General features: G+C 41.3%; 1 protein-coding gene across 5 annotated transcripts in view; it reads left to right on the top strand.

Moving 5' to 3' along the window:
* L3MBTL3 (L3MBTL histone methyl-lysine binding protein 3) overlaps positions 1 to 19473 on the top strand; it is a 134232-nt gene that overhangs the window by 89626 nt on the left and 25133 nt on the right. For all 5 annotated transcript variants that reach the window (XM_075554562.1, XM_075554563.1, XM_075554565.1 and 2 more), the window contains 2 exons: positions 409 to 511; positions 8035 to 8184. In XM_075554562.1, coding sequence (XP_075410677.1) covers positions 409 to 511; positions 8035 to 8184 — 253 coding nt within the window. The remainder of the gene's footprint in view (positions 1 to 408; positions 512 to 8034; positions 8185 to 19473) is intronic.

The following is a 19473-nucleotide window of genomic DNA, read 5'->3' as shown; positions in this document are numbered from 1 at the left end:
CACTTATGACAGTAGTGATAAATCTATTCTGTTTGGCACATTAGTGGCTTTGAGGAGACAGCAACACTAGCAGCGAAGGTTACGGTTATTTGTCAGGTTGGTTAGGCTCTGGGTGTCACTGGTTGGGCAGTTATATATTAATGTAACCATCCTCTGTGTTGTGATCCCAAGTGGTCATTCTCTATTGCCACGTAACTCCAGTTTTCACCTAAAGACCAAGCTTTTGGCACCTAATTATGTTAATCAGTGAGGAGGGGTACTTCCTCTCTCTTCTGATTTAAAAATTGTGATTTTTAGGGATTTTTTTTTCCTTTCCTGATACTGATTCCAGATATTCGACTCTTCTAGTCTTCTGTGTAAATTCTTGCCTTCTCTTGCCCTGCCCCCCTCCCCACCACCCCTCAATAGGCGCCTCAGAATTAATGGAAACTTCTGACCTGACTGGATGCTTGACACCAGGATGTAAAGGGATTGGCCATTTTAAGAGATCAAGGCACCTGAGCCCTCAGAGGTATGTAGTTGCTGCCAGTTCCATGAGGACTTAGTCACATACAAAGTGTTTGCCCCAAATCTGTGTAAGGTAATAATGCTTCCATGCATAATAAATAGATGAAGACTTAATATTAAACTCAGAGCCATACTAAATAGTTTCCATGGTGATCATGGGAAAATGAAAGGCAATATCTGTAGTTGAAAATCTTTCTGGAAGAAAATGCATTCACAGTTCTTGAAATAGACTTACTCTAGCTCTCCTTTTTGTAGCAATCCAAGTAGACCTGAGTATGTGGGGCTGACCACTAGTAAAGAAAAGCCGATGACCCTGTTCAAAGTATTTGCTTGGTTGAATGTGATGTGATTGGACAACTCAACAATGACTAATGGAAGATGAGATGACTTTAGACTGGCAGCCAGGTTGCAAAAAGCACATGTATAGTCAAAGATGGGTAGTCTTGGTCAGGAAAATATTTTTCAATATGTTTTTCATATCCCTAAATAACTTAAAAGGGGTAACAAATATATACCTTTGAAATTAGATAATTGTTTCCAAGATTTTGAAGTCTTTGTAGAATTTTTAAAATATTACTGAAGTACTGAGAGATTCCTCATAATTAACAGAGATTTTTAAGAATCAAAAAGACCTATTTATGTATGTAATCCAAAAGCCCCAAACTTTTAAAATTAATCAGTTGTAGTAAGTGACCTAACTTCAGACTGATTGGATCACCCAGGAAGAAAATTGATTACTTGTTTATCTCATTGGCACAGATTGTGGATATAGGTCACTTGAAGGAATCTTCAGCTTATGTTCCCTTTTGCTCTAAGAATCTAGCAGGCATTCCAAACGACTGTACTTGTTTCCATCTGGATGTGGTTTCATTTTTTTCTTTGCAACCTCATGCTGCTTATCTTCCTTGTGCAATACTTCTCCCTAGGTTGTTTTGTATTTTTCTTTAAATGGGGTTCAGTCTGTTCCAGAGTATAAAAGACTGAGCCTAGAGAGAGAATGGTGATTTGCCTTGAAAATATTCATTTAAAAATCCTTTTGTTTGCTTGCGTGGCTGTAAGCCAAAAATGACAGGATTAATTTAAGCTGAATTAAAATTCCCTACATATTATAAGTTATTAAGTATTAGCTGCTAAAGGCATGTGGGTTATTTTTCAGGCATTATGTAAATCTAAATGCCAAATGCAATTCAGGCGAATGCTTCAGTTTTATTTTATATTCATAAGTTATCTTCAGTATTTTTGAGCAGCTTTGATTCCTCCAATAATAACAAAGAATCATTTATTTTCACTATTCTAGCTATTGTTTTTATTATTCTACATGTATTGGATAATCTTAGAGAACTGTTGTTAACTACCTGCATTGGATGACGCCATTATGGCCTGTGAGACATTAAATAAGTTGCCTTAATTGAAACCTTAGGAATAAAGGCCTGGGAACGGCGGTCAGTCTAGTTCTGACCACTCCTCTCTCAAAGCAGCTCTGCGCCCCTCTGTGAGTTAGTCAGAGAACCGACCTCCAGAGACCTAACAAGCTAACTACAGATCATAACCAATATGGAAACTTTACAACCTGAAAACATTATTCCCAAACTCACTGCCATCAAGTTAATCCTGACTCATAGTGATGCTTTCCAGTCAGGTAGGATTGCCCTTGTGGGTTTCCAAGCCTAACTCTTTACACTTGTAAGAAGCCTCTTATTTCTGTTGTGGAGCTGCTGGTGGCTTCAAATTGCTGTCCCTGAAGTTAGCAACCCAATATGCAACCCACTATCCCATTTGTTCAAATTGTGTAGAAAAAGAGCCAGGAAATGAAAAATGGATAAATACTGATAGTTTCTTGTTGGGATGCAATTGAAGATTTTATTAAATGTGTTCTTCTGAGGAAAAAACACACTGTATGACATTGACCATTGTTTCTTTTAGAGATGCTATAGGTCGGAGGAGAGAGGCCTCCCTATCCCAACATGTTTTATGGTAATACAGTCTTGCCTCTTCCCCAGTGACCCTGGCCACTCATACAATCACCTTCCCCAAGTGCACATCTTTGGCACATTTGTTCATCAATACAATGTTGTTTACCTTGAAAGAAGGGAGAAATTCTGGGGTGAGCAATGGAAGATATGATGGAGACATGTGATAAAGAAATTCTTTCAATACATTTGGGCCCACTAATAGTGATTTACTCCTTTTCTTGGAAGGAGATAGCTAGAAATCGACCATATGGCTTAAAAAGCATGCACTGATAAAGAAGCTATATTTTCTTTTCACTTACATTGGTTTCTGTCCCTTGGGCAGAATTACTGGTTGATCAGGACCTCAAGAATTAGGGGTGGCTTCCAGACCACTGTACGGTTGAGTGTTAATGTCTTCTCTTCTCAACCCTTTTAACTTGGTCGCTCTGTACCCACTGTCCTATTGCCAGTGCTCGAAACTCTTTCATCTGGCAGGGTATTAATCCATAGCAGGCACAGCCTGTTCCCCATTTCATTAGGAGGCTTGTGGAATAGCTACTGCATCCTGGGTATTCTTTGAAAGGTTCATTTCATTGGCCCTTATTTTTGTCCTTGCTGAGAATGCTGTGTTTAGAAAAACATAATGAGAAAATTCTCTTTGGATTAATTTACCGAGAAACCACATAAATCAAAACATGCATTCTTTGCTTAAATAACAGGGAAGGTTGCTCTTTTAGCAAGAATAATCAATTTTATGAACACATTAGCAAAAGATTGCTTTGACTAACATTTGTTTTTTACCTTCTCTGATGATCACAATAACTGAATTTGATCTAGTAAGTGAAAGAGAAGATGAGTCTCAGACTAAATTTGAGGACATGATATTTTAATGCTGAACTATCAGTGATCAAGAGTTGCATGTAATAATACTCTAACCTCTAGGGACATCCAGTGACCAAACTGCTTAATTTTGCCTTTCCAATAAGAACACTAATAGCAGCTGCGTGAACATTTCCCTTTGTTGATTCATCAATTGGCATATGAGGACGGCAAAGCAGAGATGGATTAAAAGAGAACTAAAGCTAGCCAACTCTAACTCCTGGTCACCCCACATCTGTCAGAGTAGAGCTGTGTTCTGTCGTATTTGGCTGATATTTTAGGAGTAAATCACCAGACCTTTCTTCAGCGACTCCTCTGCATTGACTCAACCATCCTTTTTAAATTTTTTTTTGTTTTTGCATAGCAGCCAAGTGCATTAACCATGCATGACTACACTTGTATAAAAATAGATCAGTTACATATTTAGAACCATCAGACATAGCATTTTCTAGGAGAAATTAAGAAAAATAAAAGTATTTCTAACAACCTCTCAAGGTTACTTATAAGGTCCTTATAAAGTTTTAATAGCTTAGTGACTTTGGATACTTCCAGCCAAACAGCGAGTGTCTGCTTTGCACCGACCCTGAGTTAGGGACACTGCTTGCTGTACAGAGGAAAGGACGCTTCTCCTCCGAGGCCACACTCAGGTGTAAACAGGTGTTCATGGAGACTTGCATCGAGCACTGTGTATGGGTGTTATTTTGGAGGAAGCAGCAGCTCTCCTGAGGAAAACAGCTTGTCTTCATAAAGAAGGAATAATAGGGAGTGTTAGTGCTGTTTATTTCTTACTGATGTTCTTGTGTGCATTATCAGATTTGTTCAGGAAGTTCAATATGATTCTTCAACTTTTTAAATAGTGACAACGGGTAACATTTGTTGATGGCTTCTTACGTTTCAAACACTGTTCGAATTACTTCCATGGTATTTAATCCTCAGAACAACGCTATAGAGGTAGGCACTGTTCTCATCCCCTTTACAGGTGAAAAAACTGCAGCGTAGAGAGGTTAACTAAGTGACAGAACCAGGATGCAGCCCAGACCTAAATTGCCCTTAGGTTTGTTCCCTTCGCTGCTGAGCTCGCCTGCAAGCCCAGCATCTCGATAATCCTGCCTGGTTGGTATGTTTGCCCTAGAGCACGCACGCATGCATGTGCACATGTGTGTGTGTGTGAACAGGTTTCTACTATAACAAGGGATGAGGATGATTATGTGAACACTAAGAAAATGGAAAATACCATAGTATATTTATAATCACATTTATATATAAAAGAATTTAAATGTGGCAGTTGGTGTAAAACAGCCTCTTCCCCAAGGACAATATTCCTGCTCAGAGCAACCAATACACAGAGGACCATAGGGCCAGCCCCACCATGAGATACAACGTGCCTCACTGACCCATAGCACTATGGGGGACAGCATTGGAGACACCGTGCAGGGAGTGTGCCCGATCTGACCCTCCACACCGGAGCACAGCACTGAGGCCATGCATCAACAGCAAGGGGGTCAAAGCAATGAAACCCCTAGAGAATGCCAAAATGGGCTGGGGCCAGGGCGTGGCAGCCCATCAGGGCAACAAGCAGATATGGACCTATTTATAGGCTTTCATTTTTCTATTGTTGGTTTTTTTTTTACTCTTGCTTTTACTTTTTTATTTCTTTTGTTGTTTTACTTGTCTTGTGCTTATTGTCTCATCATGTCTATCTAGATAAAGATAGGTGGGATAAACCATCCAGATGAGAAAACAATGGCACTGGTGTTTCTGGGGGGACACGGGAGAAGGGGAGGCAGGGGAAAATGAAGGGGAGGGGGTTGTCAACCAACCCAGGGACAAGAGAACAACAAGTGATCTAAAATCAATGGCAAGGAGGGCATGGGAGGCCTGGTGGGGCTTGATCAGGGCAATGTGACGGAGAGGAATTATGAAACCCGAATGAAGGCCAAACATGATAGTGGGACAAGAGGAACGTCAAAGGAAGTAGAGGAAAGAAGAGAAGACAAAGGACATTTTATAGAAGTCTGAATACAGGCATGTACATATATATATAAATATACTGACATATAACAATAGGGAAAATAGATCTATGTACATATACTTATATGTCAAGTATTAAGGCAACACAGACATTGGACCTCTACTCAAGTACTCGCTCAATGCAAGAACACTTTGTTCTAATAACCTGGCGTTCCATGATGCTCACCTTTCCTGACAGGACTGCTGAAGACAAAATGTGTGCATAAACAAATGTAGTAAAGAAAGCTGATGGTGCCTGGCTATCAAAAGATATAGCATCCAGGTCTTAAAGGCTTCAAGATAAACAAATAGCCATTTAGCTGAGAAGTAGCAAAGCCCACAGGGAAGAAGCATGCCAGCCTGTGTGAACATGAGGTGTTGATTGGATAAGGCATTAAAGTCCCAGAACAAAAAAATCATACTGATGTTAATGAGGAGGAAGATGGAGTGGAGAACTCAAAACCCAACTGTGGACAGTTGGACATCCCTTTACAGAAGGGTCACAAGGAAGAGATGAGCCAGTCAGGGTGCAATATAGCACCAACGAAACATACATCTTTCCTCTGGTTCTTTGATGCTTCCTCCCCCCGCTCTCATGACCCCAATTCTGCCTTACAAATTCGACTAGACCAGAACATGTACACAGGAATAGATAAGAGATGGAAACACAGGGAATCCAGGACAGATAAACCCCTCAGGACCAAATAGTGAGAGTAGCGATATCAGAAGGACAAAGGGAATGTGGGGATAGAAAGGGGGAACTGATCACAGTGATCTACATGTAACCCCCTCCCAGGGGGACAGGACAGACAACAGAAAAGTGGGTGAAGGGTGAATTATTATAAATAATTTTTCAAGGGTTCCTGAGGGAGGGAGGGGGAAATGGGCTGATACCATGAGTTCGAGTAGAAAAAAAATGTTTGGAAAAGGATGATGGTAACATATGTACAAATGTGCTTGACACATGGATGGATGGATGGATGGATGGATGGATGGATGGATGGATGGATGGATGGATTGTGAAAAGAGCTGTACAAGTCTCCAATGCAATGAATTAAAAAGAAAAACAACCCTCTTAAAGGGACAGTCAGGACTTGTTTGCGAGTGTGCGTGTACACACACACACACACAGGCCTAAAAGTCCACACCTTAGGGAACCATTTAGTTCTATGCAAGTCTATTTAAGGATTTAAAAGTTAATGTATGTATCTATGTACCTACACATTACTAATATTGTTGCTGGAAACTTAGTATATACATGAAACTAAAAATTATTCTAAAACTACCTGAGAAGCCGTCCTGGCATAAATTTTGATCAGCAGCAATCGCACCTGCTTCTGTAATGTTTTCGGCCTGGGGAGACCCCATGCGGCAGTTGTCCTTTATTCTAAGGCAGTGGTTCTCAACCTTCCTAACACCATGACCCTTTCATACAGTTCCTCGTGTTATGGTGACCCCCAACCAGAAAATTATTTTCATTGCTACTTCATAACTGTCATTTTGCTACTGTTTTGAATCAGAATGTAAATATCTGATAGGCAGGATATATTTTCATTGTTACAAATTGAACATAAAGCATCGTGATTAATCACAAAACAATGCATAATTATATATAGCAAAATACTTATTTCTAATTACAAATAAATGAAATTTTGTCTTAAAGCATGGAGTAGCATGAGTAACAGTCTTCATGCCAGGCTACTCATATGTGGGCATATCTGCGTATGGGCGGACCCGCCTGGAAACAGATAGAGGAGCGGTGTCTCGGTTCCTAAGACTAGTGGAAACCAGTGCTTCACAGGGCAACCCCTGTGAAAGGATCGCTCGACACCCACCCCCCAAAGGGGTCGCTCCCCACAGGTTGAGAACCACTGTCCTAGAGGATAACTGTGAGTTTGGAATTGACAAGACGACCATAAATTTGGCTATTTGGTGACTTTATAAAGTTCTTGTGCAGTTTTAATAAATGTGAAAAACTTTGTGTGTATCCTTGGTATCAGTCACCCTTAGAAGAAACTCAGTGTCCTTTAGAGTTAGCTTTCTGTTTTCACCTCCTACCCATAATTTACTTGATGGCAGTGAATGTGTGGTTGGGGGGGGAGGGCCATGTTACCCACCCAAGTAACTACTAATAAATGTTGATCTCTTGCTATATGAAATAACCTTTCCATAAGGCATGAAAGACCAGGAGGTGAACACGGGTGGAAAGGAAGTACATTAGGTGGGTTATTACCCACGTCGGCCTCTGCATCTTTCACGTACTAGGAAGGGGATTAGCTATACATTGATAACCAGGCATGCCACCAGGGACAGCAACTTGGGAAACCAACGTCCTTTAGAGAGCAGCGTTGGGATAAAGGGAATTGAAGAAGCCTGGCTGCCTTGGGCCAGGAGGAGCACCCAGGGAGCGTGTGCACTTCCTTGCTTTGCGCAACACTGAGGAGTACTCTGCAGTGACCAGTGCTCAGCTCCAGAGATTGCATTGTATTGCTTTGTAAAATCGAGTACAGAGTCTCTCTGAGTGTGCTTTAAAGATAAAGTAATTCATAAGCTCTCTTTAATTACACACATATTCATAGATAAATAGGATACATAAAGTATGTTAATTTTATATTCTGTAGGCTGTCCTTTTCATTGGGAGATGTCCTGATGGGAGTGTTCTCTTTTGTGTCTTTGAACTGTCTAGTACTGCCAACTGTCCTTATTCAGAACTCAATTTGAATAAAGACCGCATTTTCCCTGACCGTCTAAGTGGTGAGATGCCTCCGACTAGCCCATCGTTTCCAAGAACTAAAAGGACAGACACAATTGAGATTTCTTCTTCTCCAGAAACCAGGTAATTAAAATGAAAATAGTGGTGCCGTTTAGAAATGTCCCAACTGAAAGAGGGTTTTCTACTTTCGTGATTTATTTTAGTATGTGTTGAAAATGTCCCTGCTTTAGTAGGAAGTGCTGCTGGGGATCAGCACTTCAGGATTCAAAAATAATTAAGTAAATGGCCGAGTTATAAAGGTTTATCTAAATCAGGCTGGATTACCTCTTTGTCATCTCTTATTTGAGTTTGCTGGGTGTCTGTTGTTTAGTAGAAATTCCAGCCAATTCACATTTCTCAATGAAGTGCTCAGTATTTATAAAGAACCATCCTTCATCTTTTATTAAAAATATGACAGGCTTCGTGTGAAGCCTGGGCATTAGTTTGTGTTCAGGCTTCCCAGTTGTGAGAATGGCGCAGGACTGGGGCAGTGGCTTGCTCCTGGTGGACACAGGGTCGCCCTGTGAGGCCCAGCTGACTCAGCGCCATGTGCCAAAGACTTTCATATGCATTATTTAATTATTGAACTGCTGACTGCACTGCAGGCTCAGCCACTTCGTTTTAATTGCATTTGTAAAGTTGAGTTCGAATGTTATAACTTCAGAGGGTGACTAAGAAGTACATTTTGTTAGGTAGGTCATTAAGTAAGTGGTTTTCTGCTCATTGTGTTATCTGAGGATTCCACTAATAGGAACAGTGAATTAGTAGAAAGTTACCTGCATTTTGAAAGTTTTGTTTGTGGAATATTTTAAGACCTAAGATAACAGAGCTCTCTGTATGTTAATACTTTATACCTTCCATTATTTTCGATGAATCTGATACTCAAATTATTAATATTAGGAATTTTTAACACATAAAACCATGACTGATCTAATATAAACTTTCAAAATTGCAGCACCCTAAAATGGGTGTATATTTCATGAAGAATATAATTTTGGCAAATTAAAGGAAGTATTGACTCAGATACAGGTACAGAATTCAAGCATTCTATTAAACAGCAATGATATAGAAGTTTTAAACACCTATTGTTATTGAACAGAAAGCAAGCTATGGAAGGTATACTCCTTTAAAGAAAACTTGGTTACATAATGACAAAGAGAAATACGAATCTAGATCTTTGAAGAGGGAGGATCTAGGTCAATTAACCTAACATAGTTCCTAAGGTAATGTTCTGTACCCTAACTTGATGAAGAGCATGTGAGCGGCCATCTAAGACATGACTGCTAGAACCCTCCTGTTTGCAGCAAAGGAATGTGAAAGAAAGCACAAGCTCAATTATAATAATAAGACCATAGGATAGCGCCCCTCCCCCGCCACCCCCCTCCCTCTCACACACACTCTCTCTCTCTCTCTCTCTCTCTCTCTCTCTCTCTCTCTATATATATATATATATATATATATATATATATATATATATATATATATATATATATATGTATATAGTCTGAGGCCCAAACAATCGGATGTTGCCCTGCCCTTTCTACTCCTGGTTCTGATCAGGGACACAATAGAAGGTCCTGGTTACAATGGAATAAAAATGCTAGAGCAAAATCAGTTCTTAAAAAGACCAGGTTTACTAGACTTACAGAGACTAGAGAAATTCCTGAGAGAATCACATAATTCTAATCTAGAACTAAAATCACTGCCCGGGGTCACCTTTCAGCCAAATCATGAGTTGGCCTATAAAATAAACAGTACCCCTGATAAATGTGCTGCTTAGGACAATCAGCTACATCAGCAGTTCTCAACCTGTGGGTCACGACCCCTTTGGGGATCAAACGACCTTTACACAGGGGTCACCCAATTCATAACAGTAACAAAATTACAGTTATGAAGTAGCAACAGAAATAATTTTATGGTTGGGGCGGTCACCACAACCTGAGGAACCTGTATGAAAGGATCACAGCATTAGGAAGGTTGAGAACCACTGCGTTACATGAAACTAAGCAGGCAACATTTGCCCAGAAGCGGAAACGGAAAGGCTGCGAAATGGGACACATGGAAAGAGGGAAGGCGGAGTGGAAGAGTGTGACATACTGCAGGAATGTGGACCCGTGCCTCAGAGCAATCTGTGTGTGACATGTCGAGTGATAAACTAATTTATGGTGGTAAACTTCCACCTAAAACAATAATTGTTTCCCCCTCAGAAAAACTAATGTAGATAATTTTTGCAACCATTTGCCTCTCATTTTGTATTATTATAGCATATTAAAGTAAGATGAGCAGCCCTCTTTGTCAGATCAGATTCAACCAATATGTGTTGCTGTATTTGCATGCCTCCATCGACACTGGTTTGGTTTGGTTTTTTCACTTAAAAACTAGATGACGTAAGTTGCAGACCTGTGATCCTTCGTATCTAATTTTTCAGTATGTATAACCAAAGAAGGGAAGTATCTTGTGTAATTGTGACATCGTGACCATGTCTAGTACGTTAATTGAGTTGTGTTCAATCTGGCCCCTTCTAGCTATAATCCCTTACACGATACATAATAATTCTGAATTGTATACTCTGGTATTGATACATTTTGAAGAGCATTATCTGCCCTCAAACAAATGGGATGAGATTGGGTTCTGACTTTAGTGTGAAGGATGGGGATCGGACCACACTGTTTGGTGGGTATCTGGACCACACTGTTTGGTGGTTATCTTAATTACTTAAAAATGGAGGTAAGAAAGTATGCACTACAGCCACAGGAGAAAGACCCTGTCGGGAGCGGCCTGGGGAATGGCCTGGCTGATTCAGATCAGGAGGCCAGTGCCTGCCGGGAGCATCTGGCCACAGGCCCCAGGTCATATGTGCATAAGCAAGACACAGTCCACGGGTGGAGAACCGAGGATTACATCTGGGTGAAATAACTCCCACCAAAAGACTCTTTCTTGCATGAGCCTGGTAAAAAAATGTTAGAAGATACTGATAGGATTCACCTGTGTAAACACGATTCCCTGCGAAGCCATCCTGATGCATATAAAGTTAGTCCACTGAGAAGCAAGGGGTGTGATCTGAGTGGATCAGCGGCAAGAGTGGAGTGTGTCCCCGGGCTCACCCATCTGGCCTAATTTCCCCTGCCTGACTTTCAGACCCTGGACTGAACTGCCCCACCACCTTGTGAGACCTTTCATTGCACTTCCGAGAGTTCTGTGGGACAGCAGTGATGCGCAGAACGCAGACATGTGGTGAGGGAGCATGCTCAGAGGAGAGGCGACAGCTGGAGCAGACTAGCACCTTGCAAGAGTTGGACTTTGAGGATTTTTACAATCTCCAACTTCTTGGGATTGGTTTGATACTAATTCTTTCCAAAGAAATTACCACATTAATATACCTACTTCTCACTTACCAGTTTGTCCTGTTATCCAACATTTTGCATTTATAACAATAGTAAAAGAGGTACTATTGCACTATGTTACACATTAATGAGGTGGAATGGACCAGCCTCCATGACTGTGGACTCTGGCCAGGCAAGCAAGGGGCCAGCATGTGTCTCTCCCGGGCTCCTACTTCCTATGTAGCCTGAGACCCTGCAACTTAAATTTTCTATGGAATGGAGGAAAAAAAGAACCATTGAAGAGGGCATTTGAAAGAAATGAGTGTGTTTTGTGATTTCTTAAAGTAAGCTGTGCTCAGCTTGTTTGTCTCAGTGGGGTCAAGTGCATTGCCAGGCTCCTAGTGCCCTCAGGAACCCTTGCGTCAAGGTGAGTCTCTTGGCCAGAGGAGTGAGTGAGAGTGATGCCCTGGAGGCAGCTCACGAGGAAAGCCCTGAGCCAGCACAGGGGAAGGTCAAGTGGTTATGTGATAAGCTCTCCGGTCACACTCAGCCGACTGCCATCAAATCCATTCCGACACCTGTCATCCCTACAGGACAGAGTTGCCCTGTGACTCTGTTTTAAGGAAGCAGAAAGCCTGGTGTTTCTCCTCCTGGAGCTCTGCTGGTTTCAAAGTGCTGACCTTGAAGTTAGCAGATCTGCCTCCAGGGCTCCCTCCAGTCCAGCAGCCCAGCTGTGTCCTGCTGTCTCCTCCAAGCAGCCTCCTCTGAAGACGGATAAGAATTTTTTAGACAGAGAGATGATCTGAAAGGGAAAAGTCATCCCAATTCCAAATCATCCATTTGGTATAGCACCAACCGGTTTTGCCCTACAAACCTAGTCTTTGGAACCCATCCACATTAATAAATGAGTGGGAGTAAGCCTTAATGCCTTCCAGGATTCGCCTTTGCTCATGTTTTCCCACTTATCACAAATTGGGAACACCATTTGACTTTTTATATAAGGGTGTTAGGATCCATTGCAAAATTTTGGTAGTCTACTTCAGCATTGCTTCAACATTATTTGACTGTCATCCTGCTTTCATGACAAACTTTCCTCCCCTCCCCTGCTCATTTTAAAAATTTGAATAGTGATAAAAGGCTTCAAAATCTGTCCAAAAAATTCTGTGATCTCCTAACTCCCTTTTCCTACAAACTTTGTAAAGAGCCCTCATACTGTGTCATACGATGGACTCTTAGGAGTTGTTTATGCTATAAGTAATCACAGCCGTGTGTGTGTGTGTCTGTGTGGGTGTAATTATTGCTTTAATGTTCACAGGCGCAAAGTTGGCTAGTGAGTGATTCTTTTAACTGACGTCCCTTGTTTTTGATGACTTTTAAAATAGTTGATTATAAAATTAATCACTTAAGCATAAATTGGGGCCACAATGTCTTCACAACAGGACAGCAGTCAGTTTGGTTGATTTATTGGGCTGGTGGGTGTTGCTGAATCCAGACAGGCGGTTGCTCTTGAGTCTACCCCGCTCCGCCTTTTGTTAACATATGCTTACAGTTCTTCAGGTCATTTGTGGTAAAAGTAGCGTGTGCAGTCACGTGTCTCCTGAATCCATTGCAGACATTTTCTACTCAACATATTCATATCTGTGTATTTTAAATGATGTGTGTTTACACCACCTTTTGAGTCAATTGATTATGTATCTGTAAATATTACTATGTGAATTAACAATTTTATTTCTTCAAGTGATGGGCACTTATTTTTGTCTTCCTGGATTTGCTAAATGAGTTTGTTACATGAGTCATGGTTGTAAAGATGTTTAGATTGCTTCTTGTCTTCATCTTTTTTTATTTTTTGAGTCTAGGTGTAATATGAGAGGTGTAGTTAGTTGCATGTAGTCAAAGGACAATGTGAGGGAAATGATCCAGATGCCCCCTAAATCCTGGTTATAAGTACTGTTTTTAAGGTGGACATGGTTGACTAAGACTTTGTGACTTTTTCCCCTTCCTTTTTTAATTGTGCTTTCTGTGAAAGTTTGCAGAGAAGTTCATTTTCCTCTTCAGTTGTTTGTGCAGTTGGTTGCATCCCCACAATGTGTCAGATTGATCCTAATTTCCTACCTCAGTTCACGTCCTTGTTTCCATTTTCTACCCCTTCCTGCCTTTCAAGGCTCTCTGGTAATGTGCTGGCTATGAGACCGGGTGCTACCTGAAAGGTCAGCAGTTCTAACCTACCTCAGCTCTGTGGGAGAAAGAGGTGCTTTCTGCAGCTGTCAAGACTTACAACCTCAGATACCCAAAGGGACAACTCTGTCCCATAGGATCCCTCTGTGTCAGAACCAGCTTCTTGTCATCGAGGTTGAATTTGGTTTGGTCCTGCCTCCCCATGGCTTTTGCACATGTTGGCATTTTCATTTCCCATAATTGATTGTCCTAAGGGACATGTTCCTCTGGGGTGTTTCTGTTGTATTTTATGAGCCAAGTGTTGTTTGACTGAAATTTGGTCTTTGGAAATGACTCAGAAGGGTTGGTTTCTCAGGTTTCCATGCTCGGGGGTCCCTCTAGTCGCAGTCAGACTGATAAGTCTGATCTATCTTGTAAATTTGACTTATCTATCTTTCTTCCACTGCCCTGGCTTCTCTTGTGATACCAGTCAGAACAGGCAAGAGTGGCAGTCGGGTACTACCTAGTTCTTCTGGTCTCTAGGTCATAAAAAGCTCCTTGAGTCTTTGGTTTTCATCACTCTTCTTTGCTCAGGTTGGGAAGAGACCAATATCAGGGGCTTCAAAAAAGTTATGAAAAATTCCATTATCTTTTAATTACATGAATTGTATTCTATGCTCTCATATTTGTATCATAGATAGCTTTATGCAAACTTTTAATATCCCAGACAATATGTGATAAAAACAATATGTGATACAAAACACTGCCTTTTAAAACTATGTTGTGTTGGCTGATGTAGATGTTCCCCAGGTGTATGGCCTTTCACCTTCAAACCTGGGAACTTCATCCCATAAGGTGTTTAGAAGTGTCTATGACCGTGACCCTTATGTGCTCATTTGTCTGTATCATAATGCATACAGCCCCGCTACAATTATGTTTGTAGAAATATATACAACCTAACCTAAATCTATACCTCCTTGGCATACTCATCTGTGTATGCATTCAGAAACTAATGATATTAATATGATTGTTGTGAAATTGTCTGTTAAAGAACTTGATTGTGCTTTTCTTTAATTTTTTTTAAATGGTGCATTTTAAAGATGAAACTATAGACATTGTGATCGTTAAACTTAAACTCTTTATTATCCTAAGTGAAAACCATATTTCCCAAAGTAACACATTTATTAATTTTTTAAAATTAGCTTCAGGTTCTTTCCTTTTCTCTCCTCCTGGTGGTATCACTGTGACAACAAGGAAAACTTCATGTGGCATTTTAGGATTTCAAAGAGCCCGGGACAAGCAGAAGACGCCGGGTCTTGTAGTGCAAAGTTTGACCTGAGGATCTATAGAGATGTCCATGTGCTTTAATAGCATCTCCTTGGTGCTGTCACTGACTTAACTGGCTTCCGCCATAGCTACAGCTTAAGTATGCAGGAAATATAAAGAAATATGGAAAAAGATATATGCATACATTACACACACACTTCAAGAGAGGGAAAATATAAAAACACAAATTACGATTTCCACCTATGTACACAGAATTCTACATGCCTTCTTACGTACTTCCCACTTAAGGTTGGTCTCAGTTTTCCAAATGATTGAATAAGAAAATGACTGTAAGGGTTACTGAAGCTTTCTGCTTAATTAAAAAGAAGATAATTGCTCAAAGCCTAGAGGTAGTTAAGTAATCTCATATTCACTAAAGTTTCTGTAATTCCTGGCAGAAATCTAAATGAAAATAAATCTTATGCCGCAAAAAATCTTTAGTATTTCTTCATACCAGACAGTACTGCCATGCAGTCAATTCTGACATACTGAAAGCCCTGTAGGGCAAAGTAGAACTTCCCCTTTGAGTTTCCAAGACTTTAAATCTTTTGTGGAACAGCCAGCCTCATTTTGCCCAAGGAGCAGCTGGTAGGTTCAAGTCAGTTGACCTTGTGGTTGGCCCACTGTACTGCCAGGGCTCTGGGATGATCCTTTTTCTTCCATTTGTGAATTGGATGAAGGCTTACAGAATAGTTCATCTGCTTTACATTTGATAATTTGTACTCATTTTATTTCTTCTCATTTTTTTTCAATATCCTCAATGCACTTTTTTGTCCCACTTTCTTCCTATGTTTTCTGTTTCCATTCTTCTTCCTTTCTTAACCTTTCAGAACTTTGTCCTTAGGTAAATGCTGCCCTTTTGATTGTACATATAGTTGAATATTCTAGGGTAGGCATCCGTCACTAATGAGTGTGCCTGTGTACCTAAGTATTGCTTTAAATTGAGCCATGATAGTGGATTCAGTTCCAGATGTTAGGGGTAACTAAAGTCCATAACCTTAAGGTTTCCACCAGTCTCTAGTCAACCAGCGAGCCTGCTCCCTGATAGGACTTTGAGTTTGATTCCATCTTTTTCTCCTACTCTATCCAGAATCTTCTAATGTTTTCCCTTTAAGAGGAATTGATAGTGAGAACTGGGCACTGTGTAGTTCTGTAGGTCTCAGAGTTGTGGAGACCGATGGTTTTCACAGTCGTCTTTCTATTTTCATCACTCTTCTTCTGGTTAGGGGCAGACCACTGGTTGCAACTTAAATGGCTAATCACAAGCTTTAAGGCCCCAGTTGCTACTCGTCAAAGTAAGATGTAGAGCAGGGATCCTCAAACTTTTTGTGGTGTGTGTGTGTGTCTGTTTATTAAAAACACACAAAATATACTATAAATCTATGTGTGTATGATATAAATTATGTGTACATTACAACAGGCATGTTAATTGCCCAGCTTACCTGACCTGCTGCCAAGAGATAAGCAACCTGAACCCAGGAACAGTGAAAAGTGCCCAGGGCACCCCTAGCGTCCACTGTGCCGTCCTGCACACTCAAGTCCAATGCCAGACAGTCACCAGAATGAATGACAGTCTGGCATTGCTTTTGATCCCAAAACTGATAAGAATCTGTGGCTACTTAAAATGGACCAGGGTAAATTACCAATGCAAGAAACAATTGTGTTCTTTTATGAAAGATTACTGCTTAGAATATATTCATGGACCACCTGGCTCCATACGAGTAGTCCTCAAATCTGGCTTCATAGCACATCCCCTAGGGACCTGTTTAAAATTCATATTGTGAGATCTATTTCCAACCCAGCATAATCTGTCGAGTCTGCACTTAAAACTTTCCTTTGGTAATATGCATCGCCCCTAAAATTTTCCAGTGACTTCCCATTAGTCTTGGAGTGAAGACTTGGAGTATTAGCAGGGCACACAGAGAGTCTTTGGTATCTGTGCCTAGTCACTGTGGCTTCATTTCCATCAGACTATTTAACCTTGACTGACGCTCCCTCCGCCCACTCTCTCTCACACACAGCCTTTGCCCTCTGCCTGGAGGCTCCATCCCTGTAATCACGAGTCCATGTCCCATCTTGCAGGGTTCACATTAACTGTCATTTCCTCAAGGAAATTTTATCTGATCCTCTGGGCTCCATATCAAGTTCTTCTCTATATGTTTTCATAAACACACTTAGTTTTTGTATAACATTGCTTGGAAGTCTGTGTACGTGGTTTGGCGATCGGCTCCTTACGGATGGGAGCCAGGGCCTATCTTTTTCTTTGAGAGCCTCTCCCTCATATGCTAGTTTGTACTTGGTGTGGATGCAGCGATGCCCTGGAATTACTCCTCACTCTTCAAAGGGATTATCGGTTACAGTGGTGTCATCTAAGAGGTAATATGCATGTAACCTTTTGGTTCAAATAAAACTCCTACATTCTCGATTTTGTAACATCCCCACATCAGCTATCCAAGGAGAAGTTATTAGGTAATGAAATAGATCCCCAACCCCATGAGGGATAGACGTGCAGTCCACAGGACTGCCCTTGTATGAATTCAGGCATTGTTTTCCAGCTCGGTGCTCTTTAACTTCCTGGCACATGTAGAAAACGATACCACAGAAATCATGATGATGATAACGGCCCACCCAGGACAAAGGTGACAGGACGGCTGCTGTACCCCAGGCAGGTGCTTTATTGAATATTCCGGGGGATCACAGGGTTCAAGGTATCCTAGCTGGGCAGTTCTGCCCTGCTTTTAAGTGGCTCCCATCTTGTGGCCTTTGCTTTAAAAAAAGGAACAGTTAAGTTGTATTGGCTTATACTTGACATATCATACAATGTAATCGTTCGCTCATATGAAGAGGACTTGTGCAGTCATCACCCAATCAACTTCAGGACATTTTCTTCTCATGCTCACTCTTGTTAACTCCCCAGTCGCCCCTCTCCGCCCTTGCCATGCTGTACTCCGTCACTGTCCCTGTAGAGCTACCTGTCTGGGATTTTATAGACAGAACATCGCACAACATATAATCAGGAAGCAAGCAAACAACAACTAGACTGATAGAAAAACCTCGGTCAGAAAGAAAACAAAATATTAAAAACTGAAATATAACTCTGAAGTGGATCAAAAGGGAGACCAAATGGTTAAGTATGGCATTTAACCTAAATGCTTCACCTCCTAGCAGGAGCAACCAGTCTTTGGAGAGCGGCTGTGAAAAAGAGGAAAGCCCTCCACAAGATGGATTGACAAGCATGGGAACTATTTTGAGGACGGTGCCGGGCAAAGAAGGCAGTGCTTGGTTCTTTTGTGCATATGGTCTCGGAGTCAGGACCAACCCACTGGCACCTCACAACAGCACATCTTGTTGAATCTTGTCTTAGGTCTACTGATGTCTGGGTCCTTTTTCCTACAGAAACTTGTCAAATCGGTAGTCAGCTTATTAGTGAATTCCCAGAGTCTTTTCCCACAGAAATGTGGGTGTCCTCTTCCAGATAGCCTTTCTTTCATCGACCTGTTTTGTGAGGAGAGGTTTCTCTCACTCCAGAGAGTGGGGGCTCATCTCCCCCCTTGGTGTCCCCTTGGCTATGAAGAGGTGAAGCAGTCTCTTGTAGTCCATGAGATGGCTTTTCCTGGAGAATGGTGGCCTGGATCTCTACAGCCAAGTAAGGAAGATGTAGATATTCTCTACATGTCTTCCCAAGACACTGGGCATCAAACTCTGTTTTGCATCTGAATCAGCCACAGCAGGGTAAGATTTGAGGTATCATCACTTTTAAGGAGCACCTTCAGGTGATGGAGGCAAGTGATCTCTAAACCAGGCTTGGGAAATCACTGTCTGATGAAGCAGTTTACAATGCATTACCAGCGGGGGGACATTCAACATCTATCCCACATCATCTTAGTGAAATCATCTTAGAGGAAATTGTTCTATAGCTGTTTTTACTTTGTGTGCCTGAATTAGGGAATATCTCTGATAAAAATGGTGTACTCCTGTTAGAGATCACTTCCAGATTAAGCACCCCATGTTGTTGGCGCCTGCCTAAATAGAACCACATAAACGCAGAAGGAAAGCCCATTGCCATTGAGTGTAGACTTAGAAAAGCAAACTAAAGCGTCTGTTCAAAGCCTACCAGATGCTTTTATTTCCTTGCAAACTAAAAATTCCCACTGCTAACTAAATCTAATGAAAGCATTGTTTAGATATGGATTAAACAAAAAAGCAGACAAACTCACTGCCATCCAGTTGATTCCAACTCATAGCAACACTATTAGACAAGGCACAACTGCCCCTGTAGCTGTAACTCGTTACAACAAGTAGGAAACCTAGTCTCTCTGACTAGTGGTTTCAAACTGCTGACCTTGTGGTTAACAGCTCAACTCATAACCCACTATGCCACTAATACTCCTCAGATCCCTCGGGTCATTGAAATGGCTTTTCACGTTGTAGGGCCAGCAGACGCCCTCTCTTAAGGATCACGTAGAATAGTAAAGGCCGGATTTGAATTTCACTCCAAGCACGACCATCCGGATCCTCCAGCAGGACCCAGCTAAATAGATGGAGTCCTGGGTGGTTGGTGCAAGCTATG

This window comes from Tenrec ecaudatus, chromosome 7, assembly GCF_050624435.1.
Source record: "Tenrec ecaudatus isolate mTenEca1 chromosome 7, mTenEca1.hap1, whole genome shotgun sequence".
In the NCBI taxonomy this organism is placed as follows: Eukaryota; Metazoa; Chordata; class Mammalia; order Afrosoricida; family Tenrecidae; genus Tenrec; species Tenrec ecaudatus.
This window is presented reverse-complemented; position numbering and strand designations above follow the sequence as displayed.